We start from the raw sequence: 20,309 nt of genomic DNA on the forward strand, positions 1-20,309 counted from the left end.
ACTGGACAGTGAGGAAAGGAAATGAAAGCGAGAGGTACCTCGAAGCCTTGTAAGCGACCCACATTCATCATATCGTTGCAGCGCCTGGGTACAAAGCACATCACCTCCACAGCTTTCTGCAGGGGGAAAACATCACAAGGTTAAGACATGTGCAAAAGGTTCACTTTGCCTGCCCTGTGCCGATAGTTCCCTTTGAGGTTTGAGAGCAGGGAGAGAGCAGGTGAGGGGACTCTGTGAGGGAGCTCCAGAGTGGGTCATTGAAGTGACTCTCACAGGAATGCCGGACTAACCCTCCCTTTTAACCGACCCTTTCAACCTGCTGTTACACACGGGTGCTCCCGGCTGCAACGCAGATTCCAGGGCGCTGTGGCTGTCTCCTGCTCGTCTTCCTTGCGCCCCACTGCGCTGTGCCACGCAAACGGCGCTGGATGAAGACAGGTGATCGTAAGCGAGGTCAAGGATTTTAAAGAGGGTCTTGAAAAGAGGAGATCGAGGGAGAGAGGCAGCGGGATTACGGGAAGAAATTGCTTCAGTGGGCAGCAGTAGAATCGGGTGGGAGTTGATGGGCTTGGAGTCATCTAGTGGGATAGCACAGAGACAGGCCCTTCGGCCCACCACATCCATGCCAACCCTTTGCCCATCTACACTAATCCCATTGGCCCAAATGAGGACCGTACCCTTCTATACCTTGCCTATTTAAGTGTCTGTCTAAATGCCTCTGAAATGCAGTGATTGTTTCTGATCCCACCAGTTCCCTTGGCAGTGTGTCCCAGATATCAATCACTCTCTGTATAAAAAACTTACTCCTCAGGTCCCCTTTAAAACTCCTTCCTCTCACCTTAAACCCAATGGCCTCTTATTTTTGATATCCCTATCATGGGGGAGAAAGATTCTGACTATCTACTCTATCTATTCCACTTATAGTTTTATATACTTCGATTAGGTCACCCCTCAGCTTCCTTCGCTCCAGGGAAAACAGTCCCGGCCTGTCCGATCTCTCCTCATAACTAGTCCTCCAATCCAGGCCACATCCTGGTGAATCCCCTCTGCACTCTCTCCAGGTCATAGAATCATACGAACATTGAATCCCGCAGCACAGACACAGGCCCCGGCAGCCCACCACGTCCATGTTAACTGTGATGCCCTTCTGAGCCAGGCCCATTTTGCCAGCACTTGGCTCGTATCCCTCTAAACCCTTCCTATCCACGTACCTGCCCAAACACCTATTAAATGCTGTCATTGAATATGCCTCAACCACTTCTTCTGGCAGCTCATTCCAAGCATTCACCACCCTGTGTGTGAAAAACATACCCCTCATATCTCCTTTAAATTCCTCCCCTCTCACTTTAAACCTGTGCCCTCTAGTTCTTGACATCTGCCCTGGGAAAAAGACTCTATCTACCCTATTGATGCCCCTCATAATTTTATAAACCTCTACAAGGTCACCCTCAGCCTCCTACACTCAAGTGTGAACATATCCAGCTTATTCAATTTCTCCTTATAACTACAGCCCTCCATTCTAGCTAACATCCTAGTGAAACAAATAATCTACTGGAGGAACTCAGTGGGTCAAGCAGCATCTGTGGGGGGTGGGGAGGGGGCGGGGAAGGAATTGGTATTGGTTTATTATTGTCACTTGTACTGAGGTACAGTGAAAAACTTGTCTTGCATACTGATCGTACAGGTCAATTCATTACACAGTGCATTGAGGTCGTACAGGGTAAAAACAATAACAGTACAGAGTAAAGTGTCACAGCTACAGAGAAAGTGCAGTGCAGGTAGGCAATAAGGTGCAAGGTTAAAGCAAGGTAGATTGTGAGGTCAGAGTCCATCTTATCATATAAGGGAACCATTCAATAGTCTTATCACAGTGGGGTAGAAGCTGTCCTTAAGTCTGGGGGACTTGTCGACGGTTCGGGTCAAAACCCTGCATCAGGACTGAGAGTGGAGAGGCGAGATGGCCGGTGTAGAGAGAAGAGGGGCTGTGGTGAGACAGGGGCCAGAGGTGACTGGTGGACTGAGGAGGGGTGGAGGATGATGGGCAGGTGGAGACAGGTAGGGGAGGGGAGGGGAGGGGTGGAGTTGGGAGGCAGAGGCAGGTGGGTGATAGATGAACACAGACACAAATAAAGGCAGATGGAGCGAGGTGTGGGGAGGGGAGGGTGAAGATGGAGACAGCTGCTGGAAGGAGATAAGCAGGAACGCAGAGGGCTGCCAGTGCTGGGCCCCGATAAGTAATGGAGGATCCTGGTGAATTTTTTCTGCACCCTCTCTATCACGCCCACATCCATCCTGTAGCGTGGCAACCAGAACTGTACACTGTACTCCAAGCAACATCTTGAAAGCTGCAACATGACATCTCAACTCTTGTACTCAATGCCTCAGCCGATGAGGGCAGGCAGACCAAATACATTTTTCACGACCCTATCCATCTGTGTTTCTACTTTCAGTGAGCTATGGATTTCCATCCTTGCTGTAGTGTGGCAACCAGAACTGTAAACAATACTCCATGTGCAGTCTAACCAGTGTTTTGTGATGTTTCAACATAACATCCTAACGTTTACATTCTGTGCCCCAATCTATGAAGGCAAGCATGTCGTGTGCCTTCTTCATCACCCTGTCGACCTGTGTTGTCACTTTCAGGGAACTATGGATTTGAACCTCAAGGCCTCTGGGTACATCAACATTCCTAAGCGCCCTACCATTTATTGTATATGGCCTACCCTTATTTAAGAACATAAAACACTACAGCACAGTACAGGCTCTTCAGCCCACAATGTTGTGCCGACATTTTATCCTGCTCTAAGATCTATCTAACCCTTCCCTCCCACATAGCCCCCCATTTTTCGATCATTCATGTATCTATCTAAGAGTCTTTTAAATATCCTTAATATATCTGCCTCCACAACCTCTGCCGGCAGTGTGTTCCACGCACCCACCACTCTCTGTGTAAAAAACTTACTCCTGACATCCCCCTCATACCTTCCTCCAATCACCTCCAAATTATGTCCCCTCGTGTTAGCCATTTTCACCCTGGGAAAAAGTCTCTGACTGTCCACTCGATCTATGCCTCTTATCATCTTGTACACCTCTATCAAATCACCTCTCATCCTCCTTCGTTCCAAAGAGAAAAGCCCTAGCTCACTGAACCTATCCTCATAAGACATGCTCTCCAATCTAGGCAGCATCCTGGTAAATCTCCTCTGCACTCTCTCTAAAGCTTCCACATCCTTCCTATAATGAGGTGACCAGAACTGAACACAATACTCCAAGAGTGGTCTAACCAGAGTTCTATAGAGCTGCAACATTACCTCGTGGCTCTTGAACTCAATACCCCGACTAATGAAGACCAACACACCATACATCTTCTTAACAACCCTATCGACCTGTGCGGCAACCTTGAGGGATCTATGGTCGTGGAGCCCAAGATCCCTCTGTTCCTCCACACTGCAAAGAGTCCTGCCATTAACCTTGTATTCTGCCTTCAAATTCAATCTCCAAAGTGAATCACTTCATATTTTTCCAGGTTGAACTCCATCTGCCACTTCTCAGCCCAGCTCTGCATCCTATCAATGTCCTGTTGTAACCTACAGCAACCTTCTACACTATCCACAACACCATCAACCTTCGTGTCATCTGCAAACTTACTAACCCACCCTTCCACATCCTCATCCAAGTCATTTATAAAAATCACAAAGAGCAGGTGTCCCAGAACAGATCCCTGCGGAACACCACTGATCACCGACCTCCAGGCAGAATATGCTCCATCTATCACTACCCTCTGTCTTCTATGGGTGAGCCAATTCTGAATCCATACAGCCAAGTTTTCCTGGATCCCATGCCTCCTGACTTTCTGAATGATCCTTCCATGAGGAACTTTATCAAACTCCTTACTAAAATCCATGTACACCACACCCACTGCTCGACCTTCATCAATGTGCTTTGTCACATCCTCAAAGAACTCAATCAGGCTCGTGAGGCACGACCTACCCCTCACAAGGCCATGCTGACTGTCCCTAATCAGCCTGTGCTTCTCCAAATGCCCATAAATCCTGTCTCTAAGAATCTTCTCCAGTAATTTGCCCACCAGTAACTTCCCAAATTGCATCACCTTGCACTTGTCAGGATTAAATTCATTTGCCAGCACTCTTTACAACTTTCTCTCTGAACTGTATCCTGCTGTAGCCTTAGATAACCTTCCTCATTATCCACAACACCACCAATTCTCATGTCATCCGCAAAGTTACTGATCAATCCTCCGTTCTATATTCACACCCAAGCTGTTAATGTACACCACAAACAACAAAGGTCCCAGCACCGATCCCCGCGGTACACCACTAGCCACAGACTTCTAACCACACTCCACAACTCTCCGCCACTTCTCTCTGCCTTCTATCACCCAGCCAATTTTGTATCCAATTAGCCAGCTTGCCTTGGATCCCATGTGCATTAACCTTTTGCATCAGCCTCCAGTGCAGGACTTTGTCAAATGCCTTACTAAAGTCCACATGGACAACCTCTACCGCCCTGCCTTCATCAATCTACCTCACATTAGTGAGGCACGATTCCCCCCACACAAAGCCATGCTAACTACCCCTCATCAGCCCCTGCCTTTCCAAATACACATCAATCCTATCCCTTAGGATTTTCTCTAATAATTTTACTTGGAGTATTGTGCGCAAACTTGGAGTATCGCGTGCAGTTCTGGTCGCCCCATTACAGGAAGGATGTGGAGGTTTTGGAGAGGGTGCAGAAGAGGTTCACCAGGACGCTGCCTGGATTAGAGGGCATGCGCTAGGGGATGAGGTTGAACAAACTTGGGTTGTTTTCTCTGGAGTGTTGGAGGCTGAGGGGAGACCTGATTTAAGTTTATGAGAGGCATAGATAGGGTAGACAGTCAGAATCTTTTTGCCAGGGTAGAAACGTCAAATACCAGAGGGCATGCATTTAAGATGAGAGGGGGAAAGTTCAAAGGAGACGTGCGGGGCAGGTTTTTTTACACAGGGCGTGGTGGGTGCCTGGAATGTGCTGCCAGGGGTGGGGGTGGAGGCAGATACGATGGTGGTGTTTAAGAGGCTGTTAGATAGATGCATGAATATGCAGGGATTGGAGGGATATGGATCAGGAGCAGGCAGAAGAGATTTTGTTTAATATGGTATTGTGTTCGGCACAGACATGGTGGGATGAAGTGCCTGTTTCTGTGCTGTACTGTTCTATGTTCTAAATTTCCCTATTACTGACATAAGGCTCACTGGCTGTAGTTATCTGGCTGCCCTTGAACAAAGGCATGTGAGAGAGAGTTAGTTAACAGGGAAATATTAGAGGGATAGGATTGACGGGATTTCCCTGAAACCCAGCATGGACTCCTTCTATGTTGTAAGACAATATAGTATGAGAATTCCCTCAGGAAGCGACGGAGACGGGGATGTGGAAAATGCTGGAATTGGAGAAGGGCAGAGAGCTTGGCAGGATGGAGGAGGTAGTGGCGAGAGGGCGGCAGCTCATCAGCACCTTCCCAAAGGCAACTTGGGATGGGCACTAAATGCCAGTGATGCCCATATCCCAGAAACGGAAGAAACAGAAAAAACGATTGAGCAATTTGAAAACAAGATGAGGATTTTGAAATCAATGGAGCCAGTGTGCTGGGTGAGCTGGGACACACACGACAGATCTTTGCATGAGCTGAAATTTAAGGAATGTGCAATACAGCATGGAAACAGGCCCTTCGGCCCACCGAGTCTGTGTCAGCCATCAACCATCCATTCCCAACCACCCTGGTCATTCTCTCTTCTTCCCCCTTCTATTGAGCAGAAGATACAAAAGCTTGAGAACACGTGCCACCAGGCTCAAGGACAGCTTCTATCCCCCTGTTATAAGACTAATTAACGGACCTCTCATATGCTAAAGATGAACTTTTGATCTCCCAACCTACCTCGTCGTGGCCCTTACACTTTATTTATCTGCCTGCACTGCACTTTCTCTGTAACTGTAACGCTATATTCTGCATTCTGTTTTCCTTTTGTACTACCTCAATGTATTTATGGATGGAATGATCTGTCTGGATGGCAGGCAAAACAATTCTTTTCACTGTACAGTGAAAAGCTTTTCACTGTATCTCGGTACATGGACCGTGAATTCCCTCATGGACTGAGATGGACTGAGATGGACTCTTGACCTCACAATCTACCTCGTTATGACCTTGCACCTGATTGTCTACCTGCACTGTGCTTCCTCTGTAACTGTGACACTTTACTCTGTACTCTGTTGCAGTTTTTACCCTGTACGACTTCAATGCACTGTGTAATGAATTGATCTGTACGAACGGTATGCAAGACAAGTTTTTCACTGTAGCTCGGTATATGTGACAATAGTAAACCCATATCAATACATGCGATAATAACAAACCAATTAACAATGATCAATCTTACACTAATCCCATTTTATTCTCCCCATATTCCCATCAACTCCACCCAGATTCGTCCACTCACCCACACACTGGGAACAATTTACAGCGGCCAATCAACCCACTGACCCGCACGTCTTTGGGATGTGGGAGGAAACCGGAGCATCTTGGGAGAAACTCACACGATCACAGGGAGAACGTGCAAACTCCACACGGACAGCGCCAGAGGTCGGGATTGAACCAGGGTCTTTGGAGCTGTGAGACGGTAGCTTTACCAGCTGTGCGACGGTAGCTTTACCAGCTGTGCCACAGTGCTGTCCTTAGTGAGTAGTAATTACTGTACCTCTAACTGAGTGGTGTCCAGCTCAGCCTTCTTTGAATACTTCAGGAGATCCTGGAGAAAGGGAAAGAAAGAACAAATCACTTAAGGGTTGCAAATTTGTCAGCAATATCAATGCCATCAAACAATAAATGATTACTTTCCTGAGGCAACCAATTTAGTACTCAGAGGTAGCCTCCAAAGGGCAGCAGAGCCAGAAGTGCCTTGTTTTAAGGTTGATTGAAGGTAGAGGAAATTCTGCTGCGATTTTGCATCATCCAAAGTCCCTCCCCAGTGCCTGGAGGAATTACATGGGGTTAAGTTTGTTGGAAGGACAATTAAAGGCACCTTGCAATGAGCTGCCTGGCCTTGTGGATTGTACTGAATGTGCTGGTGTTGGATAAATGGCAAGAAATGGGAGGGGCAGGTATTAATGTCAGTGTCTAGTCCATCAACTGCATCTTTGTGCTGCTTTAGGCAGCCCGAGAGGGGAACAGGCTCCACGGGGAAGTAATTTGATGAATGAGAAATCTACAGGGCTGTGGGGGAAGAGCAGGGGAATGGGACAAGTTGGCTGGTGCTGTCAATCAAAATGTACAGACACGAGAGGCCAAATGTCCTGCATCTGTGCTACATGGTTCAATGCTACACCCTTCCAGAAATGTATGTATGTTGTATAGAGTCATCCAGCACAGAAGCAGGCCCTTCAGCCCAACTCAACCATGCTGACCAAGGTGCTGATCTAAACTAATCCCATTTGGCCGAGTGTGGCCCAAATCCCTCTAAACCTTCTCTGTCCACGTACCTGTTCAAATGTTGTTAATGTACTTGCCTTGACCACTTCCTCTGGCAGCTCGTTCCATAGACCCGCCACCCTCTGGGTGAAAGACTTGCCCCTTTTAAATCTTTCCCCTCTCACTTTAAACCTATGCCCTCTAGCTTTAGACTCCCCTACCCTGGGAAAAGCACCGTGACTATCTACCCTATCTATGCCCCTCATGTGCAATGTAAGATAGCTGATTGTGCTGAAACTCTTCTATATCAAGGGCAGAAACCATAATTCCAGGTAAGTGTGACAGACAAATGCAATAACGGAGAGGCTTCTTTAATTCACATGTTCTGGACACGTCCGCGTCTTAAAAAATATTGGACAGCGGTGTCTCAAACTTTTTCTGTGCTTTTTAAAACAAATTTTAAACTTAATCCTTTGACTGCATTATTTGGGATTGTCGGAGAAAAAGATATAACTTTGAAGGCTTCTGATCTACACATTCTGGCTTTTATTTCTCTTATAGCCAGGAGGGCTGTGTTGCTTAAATGGGAGGAAGTTACTTCGCCTACTCATGCTCAATGGTTACGGGATGTTATGTCATACCTGAATCTAGAGAAGACCACTTGCTCAATTCTTGAATCTAACTTAGACTTTCAAACCCTGTGGGGACCTTTTTTGAATTATTTTCAAAACCTTTGACTTGGTGGCTAAAACACAGATATTAGCTGATATTGTTAGGTTTCAAGGGTTTTTCCTCGTCATTTCTTTTATCAAACAGCTTCAGTTTTGGTAGTTAATAGTTAATTTAATCTAAAATAGATTTTTTTATAATAAAAATATTCCAATTTTTTCTTTATTAACTATTACATGTGATTATTAATTTAGACTATTGTGATCTTAAGTATGATTTAACACAATGTATTCAGTAGTATGTTTATCCTCTTTTTTGATGCATGTACTCTGTATTTTTTTCATGGATTTAATAAAAATATTGTAAAAGAAAAGAGGGATAGGAATTTAAGGAGGCCACAGCAAACTCACATTCATTTTTATACTTCATGTTCTATATAAACAGTAATAATTCATCACAGGCTAGAATAAAGAACATTTATGAAATGTTATGGAATATCCATGCAAGATGAGATGACCACAGCAATTTCAGAGGCACAACTGGATGATATTTTCCCACCACCTTGCACTGCGAAATCTTTCACCGGTGACTTACACCGCCCATTGAAATTGTCAGCCTGGTGTGTCGCGACACTGCCCAGGTGTTAATCCTTAATTCCTGGGAGCTTTCAGGCCATTCCCGGAGCTGGGGGAAATGTACACAGGAGCTGGCAATAAATCAAACTCATCGCAAGGAGCTCTGCTGGGAAACAGGGGCCTTCTTGCTGGCTGCAAGGTTTCAATTGCAAATAGCAGCAGGGTCTGTCTTTAAAGGGGCCAGAGGATTTGCAGGGCCTTCTGGGCAGTCCGCCAAAACCGTTCAGCACAGAGGCCGCAAGTGTTGCGCCGCCTGGCAGCGTGTGAAGTGTCGCTGTTTTCAGCCCGTTAAAGTGCCTCGCTGACAGATTGACCAGAATCATCGCGGCAACGGTGCAGCTACGGGACCACCGCCCGTCCTGTTGTGCATCCAGTTGAGCGCATTCAGACTCCCGAGACCCAGAGAGTAAAATTGCGCATTGCAGAGTGCAAGTTCAGACACACAAGAGATCAGAAGCAGCACGACGTGTTACCCAGATGCAGCCACCTGGGCAGAATGCTCAATGTCTCCATGTTAGAGGAAAGTAGGAAAATTGTTGATTGGGTCGGGCACGTTGCAGCTTCTGGGAGTTGGCAAAGGGAGCAGGGAGGAAGACTTCAGACACACCAAGGCTTATATTAAAAGATACACAGCTACCAACCACACACTCCTTCCATTCCACGCCCACCACTGACCCATTCTTTGTTGCTGCGTTGACAGGTGTTGCTGGTTCACTTGTTGGGCGGATGCAAATAAACAGATCGGCTAAGGAACGGCAAACAAACCTTAATGCAAACAAGAGCAAGCACCCCCTCCAAAAATGTTGGCTATTTGTCAGTAGGCCCAGGCATGAACAGACTGGTCCCCACCTTCAGAAGAAGCTGGTACTTCATGATTCTCTGAACGGGTTTGATAAGTAAGTCATTCAACTGAAGCCTGTGGCCCAGCTGCTGCTTCAACTCCTGAAAAACAAGCACAAAGCATTACTACAGAAGGCTGGTCAGCCTTAAGCTTCCTGAGTGTTGCTCTATACCCCAAATTCACCCTGTTCACCGCACGCTAATGCAACCATTTGTTTTATCTTTCAAGTGTATTTAGCATTCTGTAAACAAGGAATACTTTGCACCAAGTACTGACACGTTCAATGCTCTAACTTTACCCTCACTTTGTGCACAAAATGCATACAGTCAGCAAAGCTGCAACTCTGGATTCAAAGCCACATCTCCAGAGATAACACGGAATAAGCTGCCTAGCCTTTCCCAGTTAAGGTCAAGGCATGCTACCATACTCCAAGTGCTGTGTGTGCAAAACCAGAGCGAAATGAAAGGGCACTCACTTCAAAGTAGGTGTCGATGTACTCGGAGACGATATGCTCTGATTTAGGTTTATTCTGGCAATAAACCACGTACATGTGTAACCGTCTTTCCTGGAAAATAATAGATGTTCATTCCGCTTAAGTTTCAACTCCAGACAAGAACACACTACACAGGCCCCCACCATTTCTCTTGGCACGCGCACATTCCTTTCTCTCCTGACCCTTGCTTTGCTCATTGGGCGTGTGCCCATGACCGTGCATGCGTGCCCATGGGCAGCTTAGTGTGGCAAGGAGCCGTGCAAGCCACTTGGCAAAACCCAGGTCAAGTGGGAGTGGCATTCCAAACTGCACAGATGGAGTGTGTCACCAATGGAGGCGGCAGTGAGAGTCTGAGGGCGCCGCCGCTTCGATCACGAGCTGCTGGAGCTTTTCTCCAAATGAGCGTTCATCCTAAAGACCTGCCGATGGGCTGTCTGTCCTGGCAACTGAGCTGAATGCAGTCCAGAGGGGCGGCCACACTCAGAGAAGGGGCTGCACCAGGTCTGGGTGGAAGGTCCTGCAGGGTACGCTGGTCCCAGAAGGTTAAGGCATGAGACGAGCTGGCTAAGGCATCCAAAACTGAATTGGTGGCTTGGTGATAGGAAGACCAGGGTCATGATGATGGTGGAAAGATGCTTTTCTGATTGGAAGTCTGTGACAGTGGAATTAATGCAGGGATCAGTGCTGGGACCCTTGTCGTTTGTGATATATGTTAATGAGGTATGATTAGTAAGTTTGCAGATGACACAAAAATTAGTGGTGGTTGTGGAGAGCAAGGAGGGTTGTCCAAGGATACAGCAGGACACAGATCAGATGGAAAGTTGGGCAGAACGTTGGCAGATGGAATTTAATCCCGACAAGTGTGAGGTGATGCACTTTGGGAAGTCAGACAAGGGTAGGACAGACACAGTAAATGGTAGGGCACTAATGAAAGACAAACCTTGGGGGTCCAAGTCCATAGTTCCCTGAACGTGGCGACACAGGTTGATAGGGTGGTGAAGAAAGCATATTGCATACTTGCCTTCATAGGTTGGGCCACAGAATATAAAAGCTGGGATGTCTTGTTGCAACTTTACAAGACATTGGTGAGGCCGCACTTGGAGCACTGTGTACAGTTCTGGTCACCGCACTACAGGAAGGATGTGACTGCGCAGGAGAGGGTGCAGAGGGGATTCCCCAGGATGTTGCCTGGATCAGAGTTATGGGGAGAGATCGGACAGGCTGGGCTTGTTTTCCCTGGAGTGAAGGAGGCCGAGGGGAGACCTGATAGAAGTGTATAAAATTATAAGGGGCATAGATAGAGTAGTTAGTCAGAATCTTTTTCCCATGGTAGAGGTACCAAAAACAAGAGGGAGTAGGTTTAAGATGAGAGAAAGGAGATTTAAAGGGGATTTGAGGAGTAAGTTTTTTTACACAGAGAGGTTGATATCTGGAATGCGCTGCCAGAGGAGGTGGTGGAGTCAGGTACAGTCACTGCGTTTGAGAGACAGGCACTTAAATAGGCAGGGCATAGAAGGATACGGGTCTAATATGGGCGAGTGGGATTAGTGTAGGTGGGCAAAGGGTTGGCATGGACGTGGTGGGCCGAAGGGCCTGTTTCTGTGCTGTACCACTCGCTGACTCGATGACATTGGTATGTATTTTTTTGCTGAGTGTTTTCAACTGATTTATTTTACCTGAGTTCATTTGAACAGCACACAAAGGAATCACGTGCAAATGGTGAAACAGGTGCCCACCAACTTGCGTACAGGGTAACTGCAAGATTAAAGGGAGCTTGATCCTTGTTGCACGGAGACAGAGGGAGAGGGGGGGGGCTACACAGCCCCTCCAGCACACCCCATCAGTCACTATCAGAGCGGGTGTATTGTGCTTCCTCTGAATGGAAGAGCTGGAGATTACCCGTTGAAGTGTAAGCCAGTCCCACAGCAGGGTCCCAGACCACAATCATTTCAATGGGGATTGTACGGCTCTGGGGCTTAGGGGAAGGGAAGGTTAAAAATTGTTTTGTTTAATTTGTTCAAATAATTTGAAGAATGTCAGGTGTTTTGTTATAGCTTTAAATTTTTACTTTTTAAATTACTTTTATTACTTCAATCTTAAAAAGCTTTTGATAGTGCATGATTGTTGCACATTTAAACCTATTTATGAGAATGTTGCCAGGACTCGAGGAACAGTCCTCCTTGGAGTGTAGGAGACAATGGCAGGATGAATGCTCACAGTCTTTTCCCTAGGGAAAGGGAACCAAAAACCAGAGGGCACAGGTTTAAGGTGAGAGGGGAAAGATTTAAAAGGGATCTGAGGGGCAACTTTTTCACACAGAGGGTGGTGTGTGTGTGTTATTATGTGTTATAATAAAGAACTACAGTTCCCAGTAGGCAATGCAAGGGGTCACATGGGGGAACAAGGAAGGGGCTGTAAAAAGAGAGGGAAAGCGAGCCAGGCTGGTGTTGGTTAATAAAAATGTTCAGATGTTAAACCCACGCAAAGTTTGTCTCTTGATGAAGAACAAACAAAACAGTGGGTATATGGAACGAGCTGCCAGAGGAAATGGTGGAGGCAGGTACAATAGTATCATTTAACAGACATTTGGATAAGTACATTGATAGGAAAGGTTTAGAGGGATACGAGGCAAATGCAGATAAATGGGGCTAGCTTAGATGAGCACCTTGGTCGACGTGGACGAGTGGGGTCACAGGGCCTGTTTCCGTGACGTGCGACTCTATGACTGTCTGACTTTATTTAGACAGCCAGTGAAGTTGTGGTAGGGCTTTGCCAGCTGTAAAGGCTGTCTGCGGTGTTTAGAGGTGGGCCTTCCTCAGTGTGCTGTTCCTGTCACCGTCAGCAAGACAGGCCCTCGGCATGGGCCGGGGACATTTGAGGATGCTTAAGGTTATTTGAACCCACAAACTTCAGTCTGATCTGACTGAACAGCTCCCCCGTGTACAAAGTAATTTTTAACGATCATATTTACATGTGACAGCTCTAGTTACAATCAATTTACATCCCATCTAAACCCCAAGTCGCTGTCTCTCTGTAGGGAACCACATCTGTGAAACTGCACGAAGCAAGATCCCACCAATATCGAATGTGCTGTTACTCGGTGATGTGATCGTGGGCATTACTTGGGATATCAGGAGGAACCTTTACTTCACTGAGCACTTGAAGCCCCCTAAGAGGAAAGTTGAAGAGTAGGCTAGTGACTCCCACTGTACCGCACGTCAGTCTGGATTCACTACATTTCAGGACCCACAGCTTATTGATTCCAAGGACAAGCATGCTGCTAATTGAGTTCCAGCTGATACCTACAGAGCACCATATAAGCACAAGTCAGCGCAGATTCTAACCCTCTGATCATGATACTCCTGTTGAATTAGAAGTAACCTGTATCATTTGGACGTGCCTTATTTAAACTGACTCATTTGCCTTCTTCCAGGTTCACAACTGAACCATTCAGGCAATTCACAGAGAACTGACCCTCCCCACATTCAGACAGTTTAAGATGAAGATTCATTAATTCTGCTTGTGCAGGCAGAGAGCAGATGTTGCCGCTGGTTCCAGCCCGACACATGGCCCCTGAGGTATCCGTTTGGATGTGCATGCCTGACTGGAGTTCAGACTTTGTCAAAGGGCCAAGACAAAAGCCAAGAAGTACAACTGCATCGGGCTCGTTTACTGGTCATCAACAAGACACCAAGTGAGTCCACTGCCACGATGCAGAAAGAATGTGCAGTCGGTGCCAGGAATGCACAGTGGTAGCGTCGAAAGGCAAGGATCCTTTGCGTAAATCAGAGACTTGCGCTACTTGCATACTCTCAGTTACCCCAGCACTTCACACACCGAGTTCGCTCAGCGAATCTGCTAACCAGTCAACTGCTGGACAACCGTCACACCCCACGGGTCTTCAAAGCGCTTTCCTTTCTGATAAATAAGCATGGTTTATTTATATAAAGCAAAAAAAAATAAATATTAAAAATTTGCGCTCCTCCTTCAAGGATTTGCACGCGTTCAGAGGTGGTCCTCTAAGAGTTGACCCCGTTCTGGAACCTCACCATTCCTTGTGGTGTCACAGTGGCGCAGCGGGTACAGCCACTGTCTCACAGCGCCAGAGACCCGGGTTCAATCCCGACCTCTGGTGCTGTCTGTGCGGAGTTTGTACGTTCTCCCCGTGACCGCGTGGGTTTCCCCCGGGTGCTCCGGTTTCCTCCCACATCCCAAAGACGTGCGAGGCAGTTGGTTAATTGGCCGCTGTAAATTGCCCCCAGTGTGTGGATGGGTGGGGGAGTTGAGGCGAATGTGCGGAGAATAGGCTACAGGGGAATAAGTGGGGGAGAGGGATTGATGGGATAGCTCTGAGAGCTGGCATAGATGTGTTGAATGGCCTCCTTCTATCTTGTATAAGAATATGAAAATAAGATTTCACAGTGGCCAACATGGCCAACAAATTCTGCTCTAACCTGATGTCTATATAAGGAGACTCATTTTGCAAGTATCACTGGCTTGTTATCAAGAACGGGAGCCTTGTCTGCATTACTGTCTTCCTCCTTAAAACAAGGCCATTGAGGCCAATGGTGTCCCTGTGACTGGTCTCCCTCCAATTAAGACAGGCTGGCTTCCAAGGTGTGCCGCCATCTCCACCCCGACTTTCAATGGACCAATCAGCAAGGACTGGGCATGAACCATGTGATCTTGCTGGCCTATAAGGAGAGGTGTGAGCTCAGAGCTGGTGGTTGGGACCAGGACCACATATGGAGGTTTGACAACAACAGTGCTTTGGCTGAACGGTCTATGCTGGAATTTCTATGTAATTCAATGCCAATAAATTGGTGAGGCTTGGTCAAGTTCAGGTCTGAAACATTGAGGTGGACATCCCGTCTCTGACCCAGGAAGAGGTGCTGGTGTGTGTGGGGAGCTCCTGTCGTACATCTCACCCTGGCGAACTGACACCTTCTATATCAGTGGTGCCCAGTGTGTTAACCATCCATATGCGGTCAACTAGGAATCCAGATGTGGCTAACTGCAATTCTCAACAGCAAATGAGAAATGGTCGACAGGCTGATGTTCTCGGGGGACATGAAGAGTCCTGAGGCACCACTGGGGTCTTTCCAAATGGTGTCCTGGCCAACATTCCTCCCTCAACCAACACTACCCAAATCTGATGCCACCTGTCACCGGCGGCCTTTGCTTACAACAAAGTCCTGGAGTTTCCAGAAGAACTCATTGGCAGCAGTGTGAAACGTGCACTGGAGAACTGGCAGCACTCTTCCATCATAGGGCACAGAGTGGGTGGCAGATTCATCCACCCAGGAACAATTCCACCTGGTGTATGTCAAACTGTCCCTGTTGAGCCCTGTCCATTCCTGGGCCCCTTTCACTGACAGGATGTCCTCACTTTTTTTTCCAATCACAGCAAGGGTTGCCAGCTCTGGTAAGCTTTTGTCACATGACCTCTTGGTGCCAACCACACCTGCCATTGGTCACCCAACCTACCAATCTTTCCAGAGACAATCAGAAAGTGGTCAGACTCTTCGATCTCCAATTCTTGACTATCAGTCAGATAACACCCCCCATCTCACCTGCACCCCTGCACTTGTCCCATCTCTAATATTTAGCACAATATGAGAATTTAAAAGAACGATTTTCTTTGAATGCACTGATGACTTTGCAGAGTGCAGTGTCCTGAAGATTAATCTTCAGTTCCTGGAGGCTCCCGCTCAGTTCTGGGGGGGTTGGCAACCCTATTTCTGGTTCTTGGAGTCTTGGTGGGGGGGGGCACGGGGTGTGGTTGGGGAGGGGTGGTGGTGGTGGTGGTGGGGGGGGGTGGAAATAATTTGATCTCAGTTGCTTCTACAGTTTGGGGGTAAAGGTAGGCAGGGGTGGTTATTGGAGGGAACCTGCTCCCTTATTGGCACAAACTGGAGGTTGATAGAGATTTATAAAGACAGCTCAGTGGCGCAGCGGGTTGAGCTGCTGCCTCGTGGCTCCAGAGACCCGGGTTCAATCCCAACCTCCGGCGCTGTCTGTGTGTGGAGTTTGCACATTCTCCAGGTGACCACTTGGGCTCCCCCCCCTCCCCCCCCACCGGGTGTCTCGGTTTCCTCCCACATCCCAACGACGTGCGGAGTCGGTGGGTTAAATGGTCACTGTAAATTGTCCCCAGTGTTGGGAAAATCAGTGGGAATCGATGGGAAGATTAATATTGGAAGGAAGGAAGTGGGGAAATGGGACTGATAGAATTGCTCTGAGACCTGGCAGAGACTCAATGGGCTGAACAGCCTCCTGTTACGTGGTAAGGAAATATGAGCAACACTTTGGACTGGAAGTGGTGGTACAGGGACTCATTCAGTGCTGCAGTGTATCAGTTCTAGAAAAAGCAGACACTGGCAGACCAGAGAGAGAGAGAGGCCACACAATCAGCCAAATGCAATCGAAGTTTCACAACCCATTCCTGAGATTAAAACCACACTGCCCTTTCAAGATCTCTAACCCCTTTGCGCAGATTTGCGTAAAAGAAAAATTAAAGCAAATGCAGATCAATTCTGAAGCAATTAAGGGCCAGGGGAAATGGTTAGATAGTGGAGGCCGAGAGGGGAGTACGTATGGGGTCCATTTTAGGTCAGTTATTTCGATAAAGTGAGCAGGGTCACTGACGACTCACATGTTTTATGAAGAGCACTGCCAGTCGCTCTGGTTCCTCTAGGCATTTCTCCAGCTCGCCTAAGAAATAGCTGTGAATGAAAGACAGATAATTTAATAATAATCTGCCCTGCACATCGTTGCCCACCAGGACTCCTTCCGGTACAGCGCGATGAAAAGACAAATTCTCATCAAGGGAGCTGGGATTTCACAGGACATGCTTCAAAAGTGCTAAATAAGTGAACTAGAACCAAAATACTGCAGATGCTGGAAACATGAGATAAGATCAGAGAATGCTGGAAACACTCAGCAGGTCGGGCAGCGTCTGTGGAGAGCAAGGCAGAGTTAACGTTTCAGGCTCACCAGATCTTTGTTTTCAAGGCACCTTTCTATGTAACCACAGGTGCTGCAACACTTCCCCCTTTTAGCATTTCCTTCCACATCATCCAAGCCCCTAGTCTTTCCAAGTGAAGCAGTGGTTCACTCGCGCTTCTTCTGATTTGGTCCATTGCATTCCGTGAACATCAAAACATCAGGAACAGGAGCAGGGTTAGGTCAATAAGTCCTTCAAACCTGCTCCTCCATTCAGTAAGATCACGGTGGATCCAATCTTGGCCTCAGCACCACTCTCCTGCTCTCTCCCCTTACCCCTTGAATCCCTCGTGATTCAAATGCCTGTCACTCTCTGAGGTGGAGAATTCCAAAGTTTCACAATCCTCGGAGAGAAGAAATCCCTCTTCATCTTCGTCTGAAATGGGAGACCCTTCACTCTGGAACTATCCTCCCTTTGATCTAGATACCCCCACCAGGAAAAATTTCCTCTCAACAGCCACCCTGTCAATCCCTCTCGGTACCTCATGTATTTCAATAAGATTGCCTCTCATTCTCCTGAACTCCCAATGAGTGTTGGACCTGCTCAACCTCTCTTCATACATCAACCCCTCCATCCCAGGACCTAAACCTTCCCTGCACGGCCTCCAATGCAAGTACACGCATCCTTAAATATGGAGAGCAGAACTGTACACAGTACTCCAGATACGGTCTCACCAGCTCCCTGTAACATTGCATCAAAACATCCCTACTTCTATACTCCATACTCCTTACAATAACGGCCAACATTCAATCTGCCTTCCTAATTACTTGCTGTATCTACCTGCTAACTTGTTTCGTTTCATGCGTGAAGATCTCCAGATCCCTTACTTTCTTGGTGATCTCCTCCAAATGATCTCTGTTCAGTCCACCAGGTTAACCCTGGGCTTCCAGTCAGCTGTCAGTTTAATCTCCATCCCACTCCTGCTCTGATCTCTCTGTCTTCGACCTCCTACACGGTTCCAACAAGGCCTAACATAACCTCAAAGAACAGCATCTCATCTTCCATGTAGGCACACTATCGGCCTCGGGAATCCAACAAATTTCAGATAACCTGCCTTTCCAGTTCGTCACAGACACTTCCTTTGTTCTCTCTGCCCCTCTCCCCTTTCTTTGCAACTTGTTTCACTTGTACCTTTACCCAGTTCTGATGAAGGGTCTTCGACCTGAAAGATTAACTCTGTTTTTCTCTCCACAGATGCTGCTTGACCTGCTGAGTATTTCCAGCAATTTCTGTTTTTATTTTAATTAATTTTACTATCTGCTTCGCTCATTATGATACCTTTGAGGCTACCTTAATGCTGCCTTGCTCACACTGCCAGCAAACTGAGTTAACACCTTAGGAGGGGGAGGCCCTAGATCCTAGCCCACCATTCAATGAGTTCTTGACAGACCTGTGATCTAACTCCGGAGGTCCATCTTACACCTTCGGTTAACAGAAAACGATCAGCCTTGGGTTTCAAATTAACAAATGAAGCGGTATCGACTTTTGCTTGAGGAGGAGAGTGCCAAGCTTGTGTGTGTGTGTGTCTCCAAACAAGTGTTTGTTGTCCACTTCTGAAACCCTGGTTCCAATTTTCAGGCTTCACTGTGTTGACATATAGGTCATTAAGATTGCAATGGGCTTTGAAAGGGTGGAGGAGGGAAGGTGTTTCCACTTGTGATGGAGCCCAAATGATCAAAATAAAACGGTCACCAATAAATCCAGTAGGATATACAGGAGAAACCTTTTCACCCTGAGAGAGGTGAGAGTGTGGAACTCATTCCCAGAGCGAGGGACTGAGTTGTGGAAATACTTCTTTGGGAAAATTGGATAAGCCCACAAGGTAGAAAGGATACGGTGAGATGGAGTGGTGTGGAGTATAAACACTAGAAGGGACCAGTTGGGCCAAATGGCCTAAATCTGTGCACATGGAATACTTAGGTAATGTGGCCTTTAAGACAGCACAGTGGCTCAGCAGGTAGAGCTGCTGCCCCACAGCTCAAGAGACCCGGGTTCGATCCTGACCTCGGGCGCTGTCTGTGTGGACTTTGCACGTTCTCCCTGTGACCGCGTGGGTTTCCCCCCACATCCCAAAGACGTGCGGGTTAATTCACTAATGTAAATCACCCTGAATGCAGGGGGGTGGTAGGAATATTAAGAGGGAGTTCATGGGCAGGCGAAAGAGAATATATTGCGAGGATAGAAGGTAAATGGAACTGATGTGATGTCTCTCAGCGCCAGTATAGACCTGATGGGCCTTATGGCCTCCTTATACATTGTAATACAATGGGAGAACTAAATATGAACCACAGGCCACGGTCATACGCAATTTAACATGTCATTCTAAAAAGATGACATAGCCTCAAGAAAGATGACAAAGAGCCTAAAATGTTGATAATCTTATAGCTGTCTGGAATGCACGTCAATGATGTGAAAACAAATAATCACACTGGAAGTGCAATTGGACATAGCAACGGCCATATCCAAGTTTTATTCCCTAAATGGAAGAAAGGGAAGGAGCCACTTGCGTGCTTCCAGCATGGAACATTGCGTTCAATTCGGGCCGCCCCGTTACAGGAAGGATGCGGAGGCTCTGGAGAGGGTGCAGGAGAGGTTCACCAGGATGCTGCCTTGATTAGAGGGCAGGTGCTATAAGGAGAGGTTGGACAAACCTGGGTTGTTTTCTCTGGAGCGGCGGAGGCTGAGGGGAGACCTGATAGAATTTTATAAGATTATGAGAGGCATAGACAGAGTAGGCAGCCGGTATCTTTCTCCCCCAGGGTCGAAATGTCTAATACTAGAGGGCATGCATTAAGGTGAGAGGGGATAAGTTCAAAGGAGATGTGCGGGGCAAGTTTTTTACACAGAGAGTGGTGGATGCCTGGAATGTGCTGCCAGGGGTGGTGGTGGAGGCAGATACGATGGTCTTATGGCTTCTTATGGTCTTATAGAGGGAATATTAAATCAGCCATGATTGAATGGCAGAACAGAGTCGATGGGCTAAATGGCCTAATTCATGGGCATTCCAGAGGCTCTTAGACAGGCACCTGAATGTATAGGAAATGGAGGGATATGGACATTGTATAGGCAGAAGGGATTAGTTTAGTTAGGCATCTGATTACTAATTTAATTAGTTTGGCACAACATTGTGGTCCGAAGGGCCTGTTCCTGAGCTCTACTGTCTATGTTCCATGTGCTATGGAACCTGACCCCTTGAGATCCCATATTGG

General features: G+C 47.2%; 1 protein-coding gene across 3 annotated transcripts in view; it reads right to left on the reverse strand.

The window, feature by feature from the left end:
• The window catches only part of LOC127567001 (rho guanine nucleotide exchange factor 25-like), a 156,260-nt gene that overhangs the window by 14,521 nt on the left and 121,430 nt on the right, over positions 1-20,309 (reverse strand). For all 3 annotated transcript variants that reach the window (XM_052009608.1, XM_052009607.1, XM_052009606.1), the window contains 5 exons: positions 16,750-16,819; positions 10,077-10,166; positions 9,610-9,702; positions 6,747-6,797; positions 39-116 (listed from right to left, as the gene is read on the reverse strand). In XM_052009608.1, coding sequence (XP_051865568.1) covers positions 39-116; positions 6,747-6,797; positions 9,610-9,702; positions 10,077-10,166; positions 16,750-16,819 — 382 coding nt within the window. The remainder of the gene's footprint in view (positions 1-38; positions 117-6,746; positions 6,798-9,609; positions 9,703-10,076; positions 10,167-16,749; positions 16,820-20,309) is intronic.

This window comes from Pristis pectinata, chromosome X (assembly GCF_009764475.1).
Source record: "Pristis pectinata isolate sPriPec2 chromosome X, sPriPec2.1.pri, whole genome shotgun sequence".
Classification (NCBI taxonomy): domain Eukaryota; kingdom Metazoa; phylum Chordata; class Chondrichthyes; order Rhinopristiformes; family Pristidae; genus Pristis; species Pristis pectinata.